The sequence below is a fragment of the Battus philenor genome, unplaced genomic scaffold (assembly GCF_028537555.1).
Source record: "Battus philenor isolate CCGP_79_NKW_IND1 unplaced genomic scaffold, ilBatPhil1.0.hap1 SCAF_5, whole genome shotgun sequence".
NCBI lineage: Eukaryota > Metazoa > Arthropoda > Insecta > Lepidoptera > Papilionidae > Battus > Battus philenor.
In genome coordinates, this window is record NW_027181715.1 from 11,122,115 (window position 1) to 11,141,124 (window position 19,010).

Sequence of the window (19,010 nt, forward strand, 5' to 3'; positions counted from 1 at the left end):
CATAAATACCGAACTTGGATTATAGTCAAGGTCGCGGGAAGTCAAAACCGGTCATTGTGGGGTCTTTGGGGGAGACCTATACCTTGCTGTGGGTTTCTACATTTTGTAATGGCTACACAGTTAAAACGACAAATTATTTAATGATTTAATAAACAAAAAACAATTTTATAATCGTAAAAGTTCTAATAAGAAAGACTGTTTTAACAGGTTGAATTCTATATTAAAGTTTCTTTTTTAATTACAGCTTATTAAATAAACACGTTGCATATGCACTGAGATTCTAGCGTCTCGGGATAAATCCGGCCAAGCTGATCGAAATTCGCAAATACTCTTTCAAAATACTCAAAACGATTACTCAAGAGATATAAGTCCGATTTACGTCTAGTTTACTCTTAGTTTTTAGATTTAATTACTTCCATATCATCTACAAATAACTGACAATAACTAAACAATAAGTTAAGAATGTATATTAACTCAATTCTGACTTATTGCCCAGTTATTCAGTTCCGCATTAGCTGATAATTAAAAATCTTTTTTGTCAAGACATTAATTTATTTTAAAAAGACGTATGAAGAGCAAATACGTCGAAAAAAACTTTTGTTACTTTGACTGCAGCAAGAACTTGCTATAAGAATTCAATAATAATAAAAGAATTTATTAATTTTGAAAATTTAAACAGCCTTTCACATAATTACGCTTAAGTATATATGAAAAGAATAATTTTGATAACAAAGAAATAGTTTCTCATTGACATACAAAAACAGGCCATGGTCGCTTTTATATCTAATTATGACTAAATGACACCAAATATTCATATACCGCATGTTTGTATTTTCGTGATGGACAAAATAACTATAAAACAATTATTTATTTCTTAAACCATCTATTTAAATAAATTTTTGACCGTAAGATCATTAATAATCTATACATATAAAAATTATTTACTATTTCCGTTCGTTTTATACATCTTCTTTTATATATTACCTAATAATTTTAATATATTTATTTATTAAAACATAATGATGATCTTAAAATTAAATATAAGCTTCTCGCGTGTGTAAGTTCACACGATGAAAATTTGTATTCACGTTTAACAGACCTCAAAATTATACTATTTCAATAAATAAAGTGATCACTTTAAAATATGTCACAATATTTTTTTTTACAATGCGACACAATAACTCCTGGAACATAATTAAATATAATAATACTGTAATCATAGTAGATATAATGAATATACAGTGAACAAAATTAGTAAGCTATGAATGTCACGTTTCATTCATTCATAGGACGCCCATAGCTAAACATATTCCTTCCCCCATAAATTTCCAATAGCACCCTTTGGAAGCAGGCTGTAACGAGTGTCTTCCAACAACCATAAAAAATCATCTGTCCGCCTTATGGGCAAACGTCCTACGCTGCGCTTGCAGACCATAACATATATATAACAGTTTTCTAATGCGTTTATCATTAGAAATCTGTTATAAAATACTTGATCTTAAATAGTAAAAACTACGCATGGACGTAATTATTTACTATTGCAACCCATCAAGTGGATGGGCGGCGTACGGAAAACTCAAAACCACCTCATCCAAAATACCGCAATGCGCGAAAACCAAGGCCTGTGTGTGTTGCAATAACTTACCGAATGGAGACGTGACCACTAACGGTAGGCGTTATAAGTAAGCTCAAGGTCACGAAGAAAGCAATAGAGAGAGCTTTTCTTAAGTTTCTAAGTCAAATTAGAAATAAGAAGATCCGCAAAAGAACTAAGGTTACCGACGTAGGTCTAAGAATCGCTCGCATTGTCTGCAGTGGCAGAAGGCGGTGCTCATCAATCGTGCAACCGGTGGGCGTTGGGGCCTAAAGTTTCTCGAGTGGCAACGACGAGCCGATAGACAGCTTTGTTGTAACTGTCGCCAGCACAGACGTTAAAGAGGTTACACTTTAATTAGGAAAACCGATTCGTAATAAGTAAATAGCTTAGGATGGAAAACTGCCTAATTTACGCGCAATAAGAACACTAATTGATTCCCAAACCAAAAGAAAATTAAAGTGACATGAATATGAACCAAGGGAAACGATTTTTCCATTATTGCGTTAGAGAAAAATATAATTTTATAATATGCTTAAAGCAAAATCTTAATAAAATAAGTTTCCTGATTTTTAGATATTTCTTATTAACCGTTAGTACATAAAGATAAATCTGATTTAGTTCAGTTTAAGACTCGGTTATGCATTTTTTCAACATAAAGGTGCTGAAACATGAATGCTGACTTTTTATCAAAAAATCAATGCACTGCAATCACGCCTAGCTATTTATATAAATCATCGTCACCAAATAAAAACGATGTCAGGTTTCCGTTAACTTAAATAATTAATGTCCGAAGTATCAGAATTCAATGGTTTAACAAAAACTTCTAACTCCCTGACTCATAAACATTATAAAAACCCTTTCACAATTACTCAGCATCTTATGAGTAATTGAGACTAGCAAAGTATACGACAACATTTCATAAAACACAAAAAGAGGGATATTTTGATGTCAAACTTGCATTCAAACAATCGTTTGGTCGAATACTACTAAACATGTACGATGTTAAAGTTTCTCTATTTAAAATTTAAACCTGATTTTCGATTTCAATTATTGTTACGATAAAAAAATTTAAATCATAAACGGATTCATTTTTAAACTATTAGAACTACTATTTTTTTATCAGATAAATTTCATGCACAATTTATCTCTTTTGTTAATGTTAACGTTGCGTTTATAGAAATTAAAATATCAGTGTACATCTGACCAGGTATTTTTATTACATGTTTTATTTCATCGCCGAAATAGGAAAAAAACATCCGTCACTGTTTATAATAACATTTTTATAAATTCTTTTTTAAAAACAACATTACCAGTTTACAAAGTATATTTTTTGTTTAAAATATTAACTAAATAATAATTAGATTGGACCCTTTAAAATGACTAAGCTGCACTGAACTACATAAAATTAAATGAACTCTGGTAAAATTGTACATAACAAAAATAATAGGACTTATTAAGTTAAATAATTACCATATCAAACATATTGTAAATTGCAAAACAAAAAATTGATAAACAAAAACTTTAATAAGGGGAACAGAAACTTTTATTGAATAAAATATAAGCAATTTTTGGCATACTATTATAAAAAAACTTAATTAACATGATGTTAGTTCAAAATTCGTCTATAAAAGTTTAGCTAAATATGTTCTATATTGACTCTGTCCCCCAAATATAGTAAAAAAACAGCAAACGTAACAGCAGAACAAAAGTAACAGCAAAAAACTTTAATAATAATAGTACATATTCTGAAATATAACATCTAATAAAAAACCCTTTCGCAACATTAAAAACGTAGAATATAAAAAATGTGCAGGTGTTTGCATATTGTTGGGTGATTTTTTGTGTAACGATCCAGAGAGAATTGAATTAACACATGTTTTAAATTATTAACTATGGTCCGAAAGCCTGGTATTGCCTATTACGAAAGAAATAATTTCTACCTTCATAGGTATAAGTTACTGGTTTTTGAAGTTTTTACATAAATAGTAACAGCCGCAAAATTAAAACAAAATATTAAACAAGTTAAAGATTAAAACTTATTATTTAAAATAATAATAATGTAGTGAATTTATGATCAAAAATAAATTAAATCATAATTATTGTGACTTCTTTTTACAAATATACACCTTGAATAGTCTGCAGATAATATATAAATACTTCTTATACACTTAAATTTATATTAATCAAAATGTTTAACTCTAAAAAATTTTAATCGAATATTTTTATTACAAAATCAAATTAAAATTATACCACGTTCAGGTTTGATTTTTCTACTCATATTTTTACATACTGGTAACGGTAGTAAAATGCTTATGTTTCATTGGTCAAAGTGAATAACCGTTCAACTAGATGCAACTGCTTTCTGTTCAAATGCTTAACGTTAGAAATCTCCTTTGTGGATTTGTCAATAATCAATACTAATTTTGCTGGTAATTTTTAAACTTTTTATTGACTGTAATTTATATTTTTAAGTTTATTTATAATGACGTCGATCAAAGAAGATGAAAAGAAGGAAATACCTGAAATAATTCATGATCCACAAACCAACTGCACATATCAAAGATTGAGATTCTTCGGCAAGGTAAGTTTTTGTCTTTTATCCATTAACAATTCTTTGACTTTTGTTTAACATATTTGAATTCGACACTAAAATTATCAGTTGGATTACGGACGTTTTTTAAATCTCAAGTTTAATAACTTGTGTATATATCTAACGGTTATATTTTACGTACGAATATAATGATAAAATAAAGTGATACGGAGAATTCGAACCTTTTTAGCTTATATATTATGTAGTAGTTGTTTAATTATAATATGGTGTATCGAATATTTGCTAAAATTATTTAAATTTACCTTTAGGGAGGTTTTGCAAAATGCTACGAAATTCAGGATATTGCGACCAATCAGGTATACGCTGGAAAAATCGTATCCAAGAAACTTATGGTGAAATCAAGCCAAAAAGAAAAGATGGCTCAAGAGATCACTATACATCGTTCACTGCAACACAAACATGTAGTAGGTTTCCACAGCTTTTTCGAGGATTCCCTGAACATTTATATTATACTGGAGTTGTGTAAGAAGAGGGTATGTACATTCAAATATTCTCCTTGATAAGGCTTAATGAATTTTGTAACACTATAAAATGTGCCATTAATGTTAGATTTAAAATGTACAATAGTCATTTTGTTTAAATTTTTCTGTTAAAATGTACCTTCTGACGCTATTTTAAAGATTTTGGTTTTCCTACAGTCAATGATGGAACTACATAAGCGTAGAAAAGCGATCACTGAACCGGAGACAAGATTCTTTATGCGCCAAATTTTGCTTGGTGTGCAGTACTTACACAGTAGACGCATTATACATCGAGATCTTAAACTAGGAAATCTTTTCCTCGATGATGACCTCCATGTCAAGATAGGAGATTTTGGTCTAGCAGCCAAAATAGAATTTGAAGGTATAGTAAAGCGAACTTATCAGTTAGTCATTCCAATATCAATTGTTGAAAACAATTTACAATTTAATTAGTACAATATATACAAAGACAAATATTAAAATAATAAAGACAATATATTAAAATAATCTAAAGATCTTTTAGTAATCTTTGAGCACTTACGCATATGCAACTATTGCATATCCATAACTAATCAAAAATTACTGCTGTGGCATATCATGTGACAAGTCATACATAATTCTTGGATAGATTTGTTTGTTTGTTATGCATTATTTTTGTTTATTGCAATTGTGTGTTATGAGTTGTGCTGTTGGCCACTACAATAATACTTAAAACTACTACCTGATATACCAAATTAAATGCTGGATGTTATCACCGAAATGTATAAGTGATTTTGATATTACACAATACCTGTATTAAACTTTTTGATATTTTTCTCCTTTTTTCATATAATGGGTGGGTAACCTGCAGCTCTTTTTTTATTTATTTGTAGATCTAATGAATTGTACCTGAGTTTTATTTTCATGTGAAAATATATTGAGATCAAACACAGAATTACTGATTGCACCTTCCAATTACTCCCAAATTTCAAATAATTATCAAGAGAAATAAAATAAATGTGTTAAATTTGTAATATTATATTAAATACAATACATACTATATTTTTGTTTACAATGTTCTAATTTCTGTCTTTTATATATATATATAATAATAATTGAAGTGTGTACATTTAATGTATATATTTAATTGACTCATAAAAAATATCTAAGTTTGAAAAGTGGCTTGTACTTCGAAATTTTTACCTTAATTTAACTATTTTAGGAGAGAGAAAGCAGACTTTATGCGGCACTCCTAATTACATCGCACCAGAAATTTTGACAAAGAAGGGGCATTCATTTGAAGTAGATATATGGAGTTTAGGCTGTATCATGTACACACTTCTTGTAGGCAAGCCTCCTTTTGAAACATCTACTCTCAAAGATACTTACAAGAGAATAAAGCAGTGTGAATACAGGTATGGTATTTGCTTAATATTGCATTCATTTATTATTAGAATATTTCTTATTTCTAAATATGCTACTTTGTTGGTGAAAAAACAACAATATCTTATTGTTTTGTATATACAATAATATGTATTAATTATCTTATTATTAATATCAATTACTAAATAGACTAGAAAGACACTGTCAATAATATTAAGAATTTCCTGAAATATGAAAAAGTACATTGCATCTTTAAGAAGTGAAAAAATATTCTGTTTGTTCTTTTTATATATATATCTATAGCCAAGTCATTACTTGGCAAATAAATGAACTATTTATATTATAATTAAATTGCATGAAATAGCTGCTGGGACTAGGTCTTAAAGTAAGTAGTCTAATTAGTAAACCAGGGTCTGCAAATTATTTTCTGGTTATTTTTGGGCTCTCTCATAATATGTCCAGAACAGGTTACAAAAATGATTCAAAAATATACAAACAAGGAGTGAACATGTAAGTAGTACAAATATGAGAAGTAAAACATACCATAAAACTGGGTCCCTAGTAAATTTGGCAACTTCATTCATTTTAAAGAAAATATTTAAAATTATAAAACACCTTATTGATATTTTACATGAATGAATGAATAACATTATATTACATATGTTTTAATTAATGTATTATGAAAATATTAAATGCATTTAGCAAAATCATCATAAGAATTAACATAATTTTAACCCCAATTATTTCAATAATGATGCTTTTACAAAAGGACTTTGTTTTGAAGTTCTATTTCTTATATACCAAGAGCCAGCAAGTGCTACAAATGATGTCTGCCTACATTGAGGGTAAATGATCTTAGTTAAGGTTGTCAAAAGATGCTGGATGAAGATCACTTCCAAATAGTTCTATTGGAAAGACTTTAATCTAGCAGTGGAATTCCTACCTTGAAATGAAATTTGTAGACGACTAGGTTTAGAGTTGACCTGATTAGTAAACAAAAGTTGCAATATCTGTTTTTACAGATTTGTTTTTAAATTTTATTTTAAAGTATAATTATATTATTTAAAAAAATAGTGTCAGAAACAAAATAATGTAATATGCAAATATTTATGATGGTTTTATTAATTTTAATTATTATTTGTAAACAATAAGTATTGATAGCTTTAAAAATAAACTTAACATGACATATTTATCATTTTGAAGAGATAGCTGTGATGTTTATAGTGGCACTATTGCCAATAATAATAACTAGCATTTCATGTATTGTTAACTAGTGAGGGGATATATCTAGCTCTTCAGGCTTGTTACGCGGGACCCTGGCAAACGTTCGGTACTCGGTTTGCTCAGGCAGTAGTCAACGATAATACCCTGAAACAGCGTTACAGGTGCTTATGTTAATTGATAAGGGCATGGTGTAATGAACTCAATGTTAACTTCTGTTAATCTATGTGACCTTTGGGACCTTAAATGTCTAATTGTTGTTTGTTAAACATTCATTTGTTTCTGCCAAGTATGGTGTTTTTGGTTTTTAAAATATCTGTTATTAAATGTGGGTACATTTCTTTTATCTATTTCCATAAATTTGTATTTTCCATTCACATCAAGCATTTTAATTTAGTATTATTAGCAGAGATTGGATATCCAAATGTACATTTACTTAAAGTAGAAGTGTTAGCCTATAATAGGAAGCCTCTTTGAAAAGCATTTCATAGAAGGGCTAGTGACACATGATACCTGTTTGTGCGAGTGAGTGGACAAACTACACTTACTGGAGTGCAGAGGGAGACCGAAAATAGTAATATTGCTAATTGTCAATCCAGGGTCGACAAAATTTAGTTTTAAAAATGAACATTGTTAATTTATTTTTTAAGTTATTACAGAAATTTGAACTCTAGCCACTTATATTAAAGCAATTTCTATAAGGTGAACATTTAAGACCATAAGTTGTATGATCCTAGCCCCACATGCTATCTTAGGGTGGTGAACTATTCATTTACTCTGTTTTATAAGAATATGCATTCTCCTTGGAAGTCAATTAGTGTTGATCTACTTTCTGTTCTTAACATTATAAAGTTGATATTCTGCTTATCTAAAACCATTATGTGATAAAATATTTAAATATGTTGCTATAACATTATCAGTTAAAAATTACACTGGTATACATATTAGTTTGTTTCACTTCATGTTGGTTTATCTCATAATTTGACATAATTGACCATTACTAAAATGCCTACATATCAGCAAAATAATATATTTTTAGTATATGAATAAGATATATTATATTTTCAATGACACATTTAGTTTTCACTATATTTATTAAGTATCATTATCATTGGATTATAAAAAAGTAAATAATATTAAATTTATTTAAAATCTGAACAGGATTCCCTCAACATTACGGAAGCCAGCTACTGCAATGATTGTCCTACAACTACAATCAAACCCAGCTAGAAGACCGTCAGTGGACAAGTTGCTGAAACACGAGTTCTTTTCCTCTGGCATATTGCCAGCTGCTCTGCCAGTGTCTTGTCTCACGACCGCTCCAAGAACAGACCAACTTGAAGGTCTGTCCATAAACCGGCGACCACTTAACGAGGTCAATGGCAATGGTAAGATATTTCAAGTCAGTAACAAACTATTTTCAAATATACTTGAAAAACAGTTGACTAGGTTAGCCTGAAAAAAAAGCAGGGTAAATCAACAAAAATGTTAAAAATAATTTGTTAATATATATCCTTAAAAGAATAATTTCAAAATATGTATCTTTTTTTATTATACTGATTTAATTCGAAAAAAAAATCTTTAATATAAAATATTATATATATTGATTTATATAAAGAATTTCGTTTTATTAGCAAAAACTGGATTAGAGACCCGGGCTGGAATAAATCCATAATCTAGTTTTCCATAGTTTAGATGAAATTAATTATTTCGCCTTTCTTAAAAATCAGTTTGACGGGGGATATTTTTTGAACTAGAGGTAAAAATTTGTTGTACTTTTTCGGCAGTTGTTGAATGCTGCTGGAACCTTATCCTTTAGTAATAGCTAGGAAAATCTAGCAGTTCAAGTTAAGTCCCTTAAGGATATAAATGTTTGAAAATTATTGAGGGTTGTTTGGTTTTTTTTTTTTTTCAAAATATAAATTATGTTTTAAATTAAAGTAGAAAATATTTTATATACATTTAACTTAATTGTTCTCAATTTTAAATATTATATCTATAAATTGTTTACTTCTACGTGTGTAATTATGAGTTATTTTATATAGATCAAACTGCTATGGTGGTGGATTCGCCAGTTAAGCGTAAACCGCTTGACGCAGAACCGCGTTCAGTTGAGCCGAGCTCTCACAAGCAGAATCTCATTGCGCTGCGCGATCAACTCGCAGCATTACTTCATGGAAAAGTAAGTTCGTCAGTATATATCAGCATAAAATATAAACGAGTATATTGCAAAATTAAATAATTTTTTTAGAATACAAACATTTTTTATTCCGATATTTGATTTTATATAATAAATATAAAGAGAACGAGTTTCTGAAATCAAGATGAGCACTTTTCAATAAGTTAGTTTGCAATTGGAACTTTTCTAAATGAAATTCAAAACAAAATAGGAAATTAATTTGAAAGTCACCATCAACGTTGTAGCCAAAAGATTTCCATTGCAAGGCATAGGCCTCCAAAGATCATCACGAAGACTGGTCTTGCACTGCTTGTATACAGCTACTTCCCGCGACCTTAGCTACGTCTTCGGTCCATCTATCGGAAGGTCTTACCGCTCATGGTCGCCATTCGAAAACCTTTCAGCCCCAACAACCATCGGTTGCACGAGGTGTGTCCCGCCCGCTGCCATTTCAGACGTACCGATTTTTCAAGCTTCGTTTGTTTTGATTCTACTGTGGATTTCTTCATTTTTGCCGATCATAGAGAGCTATTGTTCCCTATACCAGGAGTTACTTTTCAATAATAATTTAAAATTTTATTTCAGTTGAAATGCCGCCCAGAGTGCCTGACTGATGAGCTGAGTGACCCAGCGGCTCAACCTTTAGTTTGGGTGGGAAAATGGGTAGATTATAGCGACAAATACGGATTCGGCTACCAACTATGCGACGAGAGCGTCGGAGTCATGTTCAATGACACCACAAAACTTATAATGCTCGCTAACGGACTGTGAGTATTTTAATTACTGTATTATTCTCTTAATTATTGTTAAAAAATATTTGGTAAACCAGTTGCATTGTCATAAATCTTGCAGTTTCTTTAACAAAATAAAATGCCTTAAATCTAAATTGTTCATATCTGTTGATTATTTTCTATAACAGCTAATTATCCCTATATTTTTTAAAATATTATGATTATTTATTTAAATGCCTACAATAGAGTAAAAACTGGGCTATGGTTTATTATGAGATATTAAGGGAATATTCGTAAAATAACATTTAATAATAATTAATGATATTGTTTTTCATTTATTGCGAGCATTTCTATAGAATGTTAAATTTTCCTTAACCATTACCTGAAAAGTTTGACTTTAGTATTTTCTAAAATCCATCTAAATTTTTAAGATAACCGATTGAGATTATTTTCAATTTTTTAGGAATGTCCACTACATCAACCGACACGGTCAGGAGCAATATATGACGATGCGCGAATATCCACAGGACCTTGATAAGAAGATGAAACTCTTAACATACTTCCGAAGATACATGACTGAACATCTCATGAAAGCAGGTAAGCCATAGTTTCTCACCTAAATAGTTAAGTATAAAAGGTTTTATAAATCCTAGGAAGATTAAAGTAAGATGTAGACTTAACATACTGATTTAATAGAATGAATAATCAGAAGCATTATACCTAGGCAATTATGAAAACGGCTTTAATAAGTTACTAAAATCCTAGTTAAACCGCTGTACCACACCTTAAGAAAAGGTGGCGAGGTGGAGACCTAGCGTTGATGGCTGACTAACGGATCAGAGCCGCCAATACTCCCCGCCCCTCTCACCACCCGTCTACCTAAGGCGCGGCACAGCGATTTCGGTGGCACTATAATGTAGACAAATTAAAAAATGAAACTGTTTTGAGAGTGTACCTACACATAAGCGTTATGTATGTCACTTGACAAATGGATTTTTCGATATGAAAGTGTTAAGCATACAGCATATATCATAAAGCTCACCTTTGACTACAGGTATATAATATTCCTTTTTTGTATCAATCTATTGATGATACATTAAATGAGTTTACATTACACAAGTTAATTCTGTTTAACATGTTAATTAAATAAGCGAATCTCATTCCTTAATAAATAAAAAATATTCTTAGGACTATACATACAATAACAAGTCTTGTGTATAGACTACAAAGTCCTTGAGAGATGTATGAAATCTAAATAAATGTGCTATCATCTCACCTCAGTAAATCATATACAATAATTTTCATTAATGTATATTTAGGAGCATCAGTTCCAGTAAGAGATAGTGATGGATTATCGAGATTACCGCATCTTCATCAATGGTTCCGTACTACTCTAGCCGTCATAATGTACCTCACTAATGGAACATTACAGGTAAGCTATATTAGTAAATATATTAAATTAAGATAATTAAACACCAACTACATCTTTTGTCATCATTATAGCTATATTTCAACATGACAAAAATGAGTTGCAGGAACTCGAAATATAGCTTGGCACTGTTTGATAATCTGCCAAACTATGCATTATTGAAAGACTATAATATGATTTACTCATTATTTTCCGAAGTCAACATGCTAATTTCCTGGTGTTCCTTATCAGTCCATTTCACAGATGTAAAATCTGGACTGTTAAGAAGTGTGGAGTTTGACCAGTGTGTATTGCTGGCGATAACTTACGAAACTACATACATCAATCCTCCGACTTCTCTGTAAAAGAACCAAGGTCACCGACATAGCTCAAAGAATTGTTCGTCTGAAGTGTCAGTAGTTGGGGTACATTGCTTGTGCAGCGGAAAACCTGAACGGCCATCAGTTCTCTAGTGGCGGCCACAAGCCGATAAACGCGGCATGGATGAGCCGATATTAGGTAGGCCGACGACGTAGTTAAGGTCACAGGAAAAAGCTGGATGCTGGCAGACGACTAGACAAGGAAAGATCGATTGTCGTGGTGATCTTTGGAGAGGTCTATGCTTTGCAGTGGACGTTTATCGGCTGAAGAGAAGTGGGGGTCAAATGAAACAAATGGGAGCCTTATCCACAATGTCATTTTATACCTGTTGTAAAGACCCCTTTCATTTTTCGAAAGGTTCTACAGGAGCGTTGTATCCTTTCATCAGCATATTACTGTTTATCTAAAGTAGGCATTAATTTTATGATACGAAAATTTTATGTGTACTAACATAGTCATCAAAAATCATTATTAACAGCTTTCCCATAAATCAAAGTCAAGACGAAATCGGCAAAAAGGACAGGATAGTAACTTTAGAAAATTAGTAAAAAAAATATATGGGACAGTATTTTCAAAGTTATTGCCTTTCAAAAAACTAATTAATGAAAATTTATGAAGCCAAAGGAAAAAAAAACTGACAAGACAAAATTCACATCGCTTTGGCCTTATTATAAAAATAATAGCACTTTTAGTTAAACCATAGTATTCAATAACATTACAACATCCAACTTAACCACCGTACATCTGTGTTGGAAATATTTTTTTAGAATTTTTGATAATTTTCTAAGGAAGGCAAATGCCTGTTTCATCACTGTTTCGGCTCGAAGATGGTTTATGGGACACCTTTATAAAATAAAATTGTTTGTGCTTGCATAATAAATTGCTAACAATTTCTTCCGCAGATCAATTTCCAAGACCACACAAAGATAATATTGTGCCCACTGATGCAAGCTGTCACCTACATTGACATAGAGAAGAACTTCCGGACTTTCCGCTTCAGTACAATTGAAGAGCATGGGTGTGACAAGAAGCTTTACACAAACCTTACCTACGCGCTGGAGAAACTAAACAGCGTTCTAGCGAACAAGCTCTGCTAGCTGACATGTATCTGTGATTATATGTAACTATGTAAACTATTTAAATGAATTCAATGTTACAGACTTACATCTCTTAGTAGATATAAATGGGAGCAAAACCCACAAAGCTCTTATGAATGAACAACATTCATAATATGATTTGCCTTAATACTATGGGACAAATTTTCAGTTGCAATCAAAATAAAAGTAAGATTTCACAGGACACCGTAAAGATAAAACTGAAGGTTAAATAAGAGCCAAAACTGGATGGCTCAAATTGTTATTTAATTAGGCACAATTTTGTAACATAAATATGATCAGGATTATAAAAAGCATACATTTTTATTTGTACATTCAAGTATAAAGGCTGTTGTATCTTAAGAGAAAATTTAACTTTTGTGTGTGACTTTACCCTTTTATATTGCCATGCATCACTTCTTAATTACTTGTTCTTTTGTTTTGGACGAGAATGAGCTATTGATTCGGCGTTCTATCTGAAAAGCGCATTTTTGTCCACCATATTTAAGTCTAACCTATTTTCTCGAATCTTATGTAAATAAATTATTTCCTTTATACCCAAGTGTAGGTAATAATTTTTGGTAGTAAAATTGAGATTTATGCAATGTGTTGCCTGTGGTTTCCTCAAGAAATAACATATGTTGGATTCAACCTACTTAATTCTTCAAGTATATCTTCATGTATGGATAATGTTAATAGTGAATTCATGCATGATATTTTATATAACTCTAAACTGAGCTTAATTTGAAAGTGCAGTTATTATCTTTTGCAAGTGATCCAAATATTCAGTGTTGCATTCATAAACTAACTTGAAAAAAGTTTAAAAAGAATAAGTGCCTTTATCATTGCTATATTTGTCCCATGTTAAAATTTATAGTTGGTATATTACAGTATTGTCATGAACTGTTCAAACCAAGTAAATGTTTCATAGAACCCTAGTCTTCGCCAAACAATTTACATTTCATAGTTACAATTATCCAAGAAAAGAAATGTTAATGTTTTTATAATCCTACCTACACATATCATTTCTTATAAAATAATATTACATCTTAGATATCTTGTTTTAAACATTAAGCCAAATAATAAAATCAATAGATTTTCAACATAAAATTTTAAAAGGACCAATTTGTATGTCAAACTTTATATTAATTTGACTATACTTAATTTATAGTAGCTTGTAATTTTTATTTCAATGTTTTATATTTTTAGATTTTAAACGTTAATTTTTAGCCGCGATATTCTTAACAATTTGCTAAAATAACAATTCATTTGATCTACTATTTGTTCAAATTATTCTTGTTTTTGTCTATACTACTTTAGGAAACACCCAAGTAATGTCAGTGCAATGTGAATTAAGGTTTGTTCTATAGGCGTGCACATTTGTAATTTATTGTCTTGCCCAAAAGAAAGTCTCGACAACACGCGTAACCAGTGTAAAATTATTAAACTTCATATATAATAACAGTAAAGTATCTATCTTAACTGTTGTTCCAACATAAAAAAATGGTTATTTGACAGTTTGAAAATTGCCATAGCCTCTGACATTCTTAGAAAAACATTACTTTAACGATTTTTAATAAAAATTATACTGAAACGTTCATAAGGCTTTCAACCTTGTGAATGACAAAGTAAAACATGGAACATAAAATTTTATTTTTTCACATATGCCTTAGAATTATTTTTTTTACATTTAGGTAGTAATGATAATTATAAATTCATTTTAGGATAGGGCAGCACCGTGACTGATGGCCAGGTGCAAATGGTTGATATATCTTTAGAACTGTTTGTTTAGTTTGTAATTGTTTTATACTAGCTGAATCTTCTATGGTTCAAAATATCAAAATTCCATATTTTAACCTTCACATGTATTGTATTTTTTTAACATCATTTTCAAATTGAAATTATAACGTCAAAATACCTGCTGAACCCAGTATTATTGTAACAATGATGCTTAGCAAATTAGTGATTTGTCAGAGCACCTTTTGTAACATAAACATTTGACAATAAAGTTCTTAATATAATAAGGATATGTTTCATTTTTCCATTTTCATTAAGGCTGTATGATATAAATAATTACATAAATTAAAGTTATTCTTTAATAATACTTATAATTAAAAAAAATCGTGAAATGAACACAGTGAGGAAGTAAAATTTAAAGAATTGCAATTACAAATTTAAAAACGATAACGCATTCACTCTCAAAATCTGCATTAATAAACCTATAATTGCAGTATACATATTGATTGAAAGAGAAATAACGTGTTTTAAACCATACGGTTTCTAATATGAAAAACGGCGCCTATGTAGAAAAATGTTTAAAAAAAAAGTATATGAATATGAACATAACTTTATTTACCTGAACAACTTATAAAAACTTAAATTACACCATTACTAGAAAAAAAATGTTTGTTTTTGGCATAGATTTAATTTATCAAGGCATACACTGTAGGCTCGTTTTTGAGACAAAATATACACCTGTGGCATTCAAACAGTTGACTTTCAAATGAGAAGCTTTTTAGCCAACTCAAGCACTGCTGTACGGTTTCATTTTTCGCCTTACATTATAAACAGTAAAAGATATGCTGGCTAACAATGTGGTATAGCATAAGTTTTCAAACTTTTTGTCATACCACTTTCAATATTTATAATTTTCAATATTATTTCCAATAAACCCCCTGCAGCTACATTTCTACCATATTTCCAAAGTTACAATAAATGTGAAAATTAGAAACCTCTAATTTGTGATTGGAACTCCATTGCAATCACAAATTAGTAGTTTTCAATAAAAAAAACCAGTATTTATTGGATAATAATTAAATGTGCTGTGAATGGATGTTAAGCTGGCCAATCAGAGTGATTCAATACCTTACTTTTTTGATATATATACAGCACAATGAACCTATTGAATCTCACTTCAAGAAACATCCCTATTCAGAGCTATAAAAAGAAACACACATTGTGATACACCATTTTGTCACCTCAACGTAGACCTCTATTGAGTCTCCCATTGATTCCCGGGGATCCACTTTGGGAACTAGGTATGTAAAAACTAATGTTAAGTAATGCATATGAATATGTAATAATTCAAATTTAAACTAAACAAGTGATCCTTGACTATAAAGCCACTCATTGGTGGCAAATTAAAGCCACATTGAAACTCAAAAACTGGTAATAAAATAAATTAGCATATAATTTGTAATGTAATTGTCATAAAAGTTTAACATTAAATTTTAATTTTACAAATTAAGCACCCACCTAATGTAAATGTTTATTTAGGAACAGTGGCTACATTAAGATGTTTGTTTAAAATTATAATAAATCACAAGTTGTTTACACACTGCATATCCCTTTTTGACTTAATTAAAACTAAATTACTTCTTGCTTATAATTCTGTGTGAATGATTTGCTGATGTGGCAATGACTCGCCAGGGTGAATAAAAAGTCCTTCCTTAACTTGCCAGTCTGTGTAAGTACCATACTGAGAACTGACCCCCACTATTTCACCTTGGCCACTTATTGGGCGTCCAAATGTGCGACCTGACCCAGCAAGATATCTGCAATGAAAATTATTAATTTTATAACAATGACATGTAGCAGTTACTGGGAATAAATGTGAATTTAAAAAATGTTTTATTTTTAAAATAATAGTGACGAAGTAAAAGGTGTAAGAGCACGAAAGATCAGAATAATTGACAGTGAAAGCGACAGTGATAGTGATACTGTAGAAGACCCACAATTTGACAATTCTGAATGGTTTAGTTGTACAGAATCCGAATAGATACCCTCAAGAATATCATTCATAGACGGAGATACTCCTGAAGAACCGCATGTACCCACACAGACAAGAGAGCTGTTGGATTTTTTCAAACTGTTTTTTACTGACAAACTCATAAATGAAATAGTTAAGAAAACAAATAACTATGCAAGGAAAAAGCTACAAAACAGGACGCTATCGCCATATTCAATATGGCAAACTTTGCAAAAGGCATGATGGCATGTATGATCATGTTAAGTTAGAGGTAAGAAATTCTCCAAAAGTGCTGCGAAACGCTTCAAGTTGCTGGCAGGTCCAGGCGAAAATGGTCTCGAGTGCAAAGAGTTAATAGCTTTGGGAAAATTGACTAGTAGAATTAGGATTATTAGATATTATTATTATATTATTAGATAGGGATTGACTAGTATAATTAGAATTGAGTAGAATGTAATATGTCCTATTTATCAATGTCCTCTTAAAAATTTTTGACAACTGTTCATTGTTTATGTATATTAGCACTTTTCTAATGTAGTATATTAGTGACCACTGTAAGTGATCCAAATTTTCCATCCAAAATTGATTGTTATTAAATTAAAAACTTTTGTTATGATTGGCAATAATTTTTTCTCTTAAATAAATCAAAATTTAGCATCAAATCAATTGTGAATTTTTCATTTAGCATTGGTATTTTAGTAAAAAAGAGGGACAATCCTTATTTTCAAATATTATACAAAAAACTCAGTGTTTGGCACTAATTGGTGTAACATTACTTCTGAGGGTGCCCCATGGAGGGTTGAAACCCGTATTGAGTGATTTAACATTGGTAGTTGTGTAATTTGCATTGTTTGCCACATGCACATTTATCAGCGGGCTGGCGGGTGGTGCACTTAATTGCACGACTACTGCTACATAGCGGAAGTGGCTATATATTAGTCCTTTTCTTGCTAAGGATGGACTTCCTCAAAGCAATGCCTGAGTCCATTAGATTATACCAAAAAATAATAAGTACATTATTGTACCAAGACAAGTAGACCAAGGCATTTTCTATGGAAAATAGATAAGAAAATAATGGATAAGGACTAGTTTTTATAATATTAATTTCAAATAGAGGATATTCAATAATTGTTAGCTATATCTAGGTCATAAACACACTTACGCTGCTGTATCAACATGTCTTAACTTAACAGGTGTATCTCGTCTCCAGTAGTCATTATTGCATACCACAGTCCAATTATCGCCAGAATCACCTTCACCGTCTTCATCCCCATAGCAAGATACTTCTTGGTTCCCAGACAGCGGAGATGAGAAATAATGAGAGTGAAGATTCTTTTTAGTTGCTATATGGTGAAGACGAACATTTGTGTTACATTTGATAGGCTCTCTGTTAAAGAAATAATTGGTGTTATGTTCGAAACCACATGTTAAACAACTAAAACTTCAAATGCTACAAAAATATTTTTGGTACGACAAAAATTTCGCAACATCAAAATCTTACCCTCGCTTACAGGTTTCTCCCATGGCGGGCTTTATTAACCAATGGCTATTGTTATCATCAGTCACTTCGACAGCCGTTACCGACTGCTGTCCAGACCCAGTGCCGTATTTAACATCGTGCGAATGAAGCCGCAAACGCAAATCTGTATTCATTAATTTTAAGATCGAGCCGCATGACACAAACTCGGCTTTCGATGCTGAAATTAAAGAAAAGATAATTATCTTTAATAAACTCCATTGTCTAATTTATAAAACCTTTATAAATATTAAATATCCTCCCATATCATAAGGCCACGTAAGTGTTAAGATGATGCGGATAAACAATAAATATATTTTAACTAACAAAAATTTAACACAGTTTAAAAGAGTCAGTACTAACCATTTGATACTTGTAGTAAGTATATCAAAGCAAATAGCAGCAACATTTGTTTTGTGTTTTTAAAAAATACGTTAAAAATGTTACTGAGATCCATACCTTTCTGAAACCGACACAATTGACTATTGAAATGACAATTGTTGTCATATGTCATTCTCGTTTAGTAATACAGAACACTTTTTATTTCTTGTTTACTGCATCAGCTTAGAACATCATTTACAGAGTCATATTTTGTTCTCCTAATTTAACGAAACTTCTAATGGAATTTCACTCAACATGACAATATTTAAAATACTTTTCTTAGTAAAAATAATTTTAAATGTAAAAACTATATGAACTGT

At 30.7% G+C, this 19,010-nt stretch overlaps 2 protein-coding genes across 2 annotated transcripts; one reads left to right on the forward strand and one right to left on the reverse strand.

The window, feature by feature from the left end:
- The first annotated feature begins 3,982 nt into the window (after positions 1–3,982).
- On the forward strand, positions 3,983–15,047 carry polo (Serine/threonine-protein kinase polo). Its single transcript, XM_068772837.1, has 10 exons — positions 3,983–4,178; positions 4,457–4,681; positions 4,847–5,051; positions 5,871–6,063; positions 8,414–8,640; positions 9,298–9,434; positions 10,017–10,198; positions 10,626–10,759; positions 11,482–11,594; positions 12,854–15,047. Exons 1-10 carry the CDS (start codon positions 4,080–4,082, stop codon positions 13,046–13,048), a joined length of 1,710 nt encoding a protein of 569 aa, XP_068628938.1. The 5' UTR covers positions 3,983–4,079; the 3' UTR covers positions 13,049–15,047.
- A 157-nt stretch (positions 15,048–15,204) lies between these two features.
- LOC137929751 (stromal cell-derived factor 2) lies at positions 15,205–18,786 on the reverse strand. Its single transcript, XM_068772838.1, has 4 exons — positions 18,673–18,786; positions 18,295–18,490; positions 17,956–18,180; positions 15,205–16,599 (listed from the first exon to the last, which is right to left on the reverse strand). The coding sequence occupies exons 1-4, from the start codon at positions 18,764–18,766 to the stop codon at positions 16,428–16,430; spliced, it is 687 nt and encodes a 228-aa protein (XP_068628939.1). The 5' UTR covers positions 18,767–18,786; the 3' UTR covers positions 15,205–16,427.
- Positions 18,787–19,010: the final 224 nt, after the last annotated feature.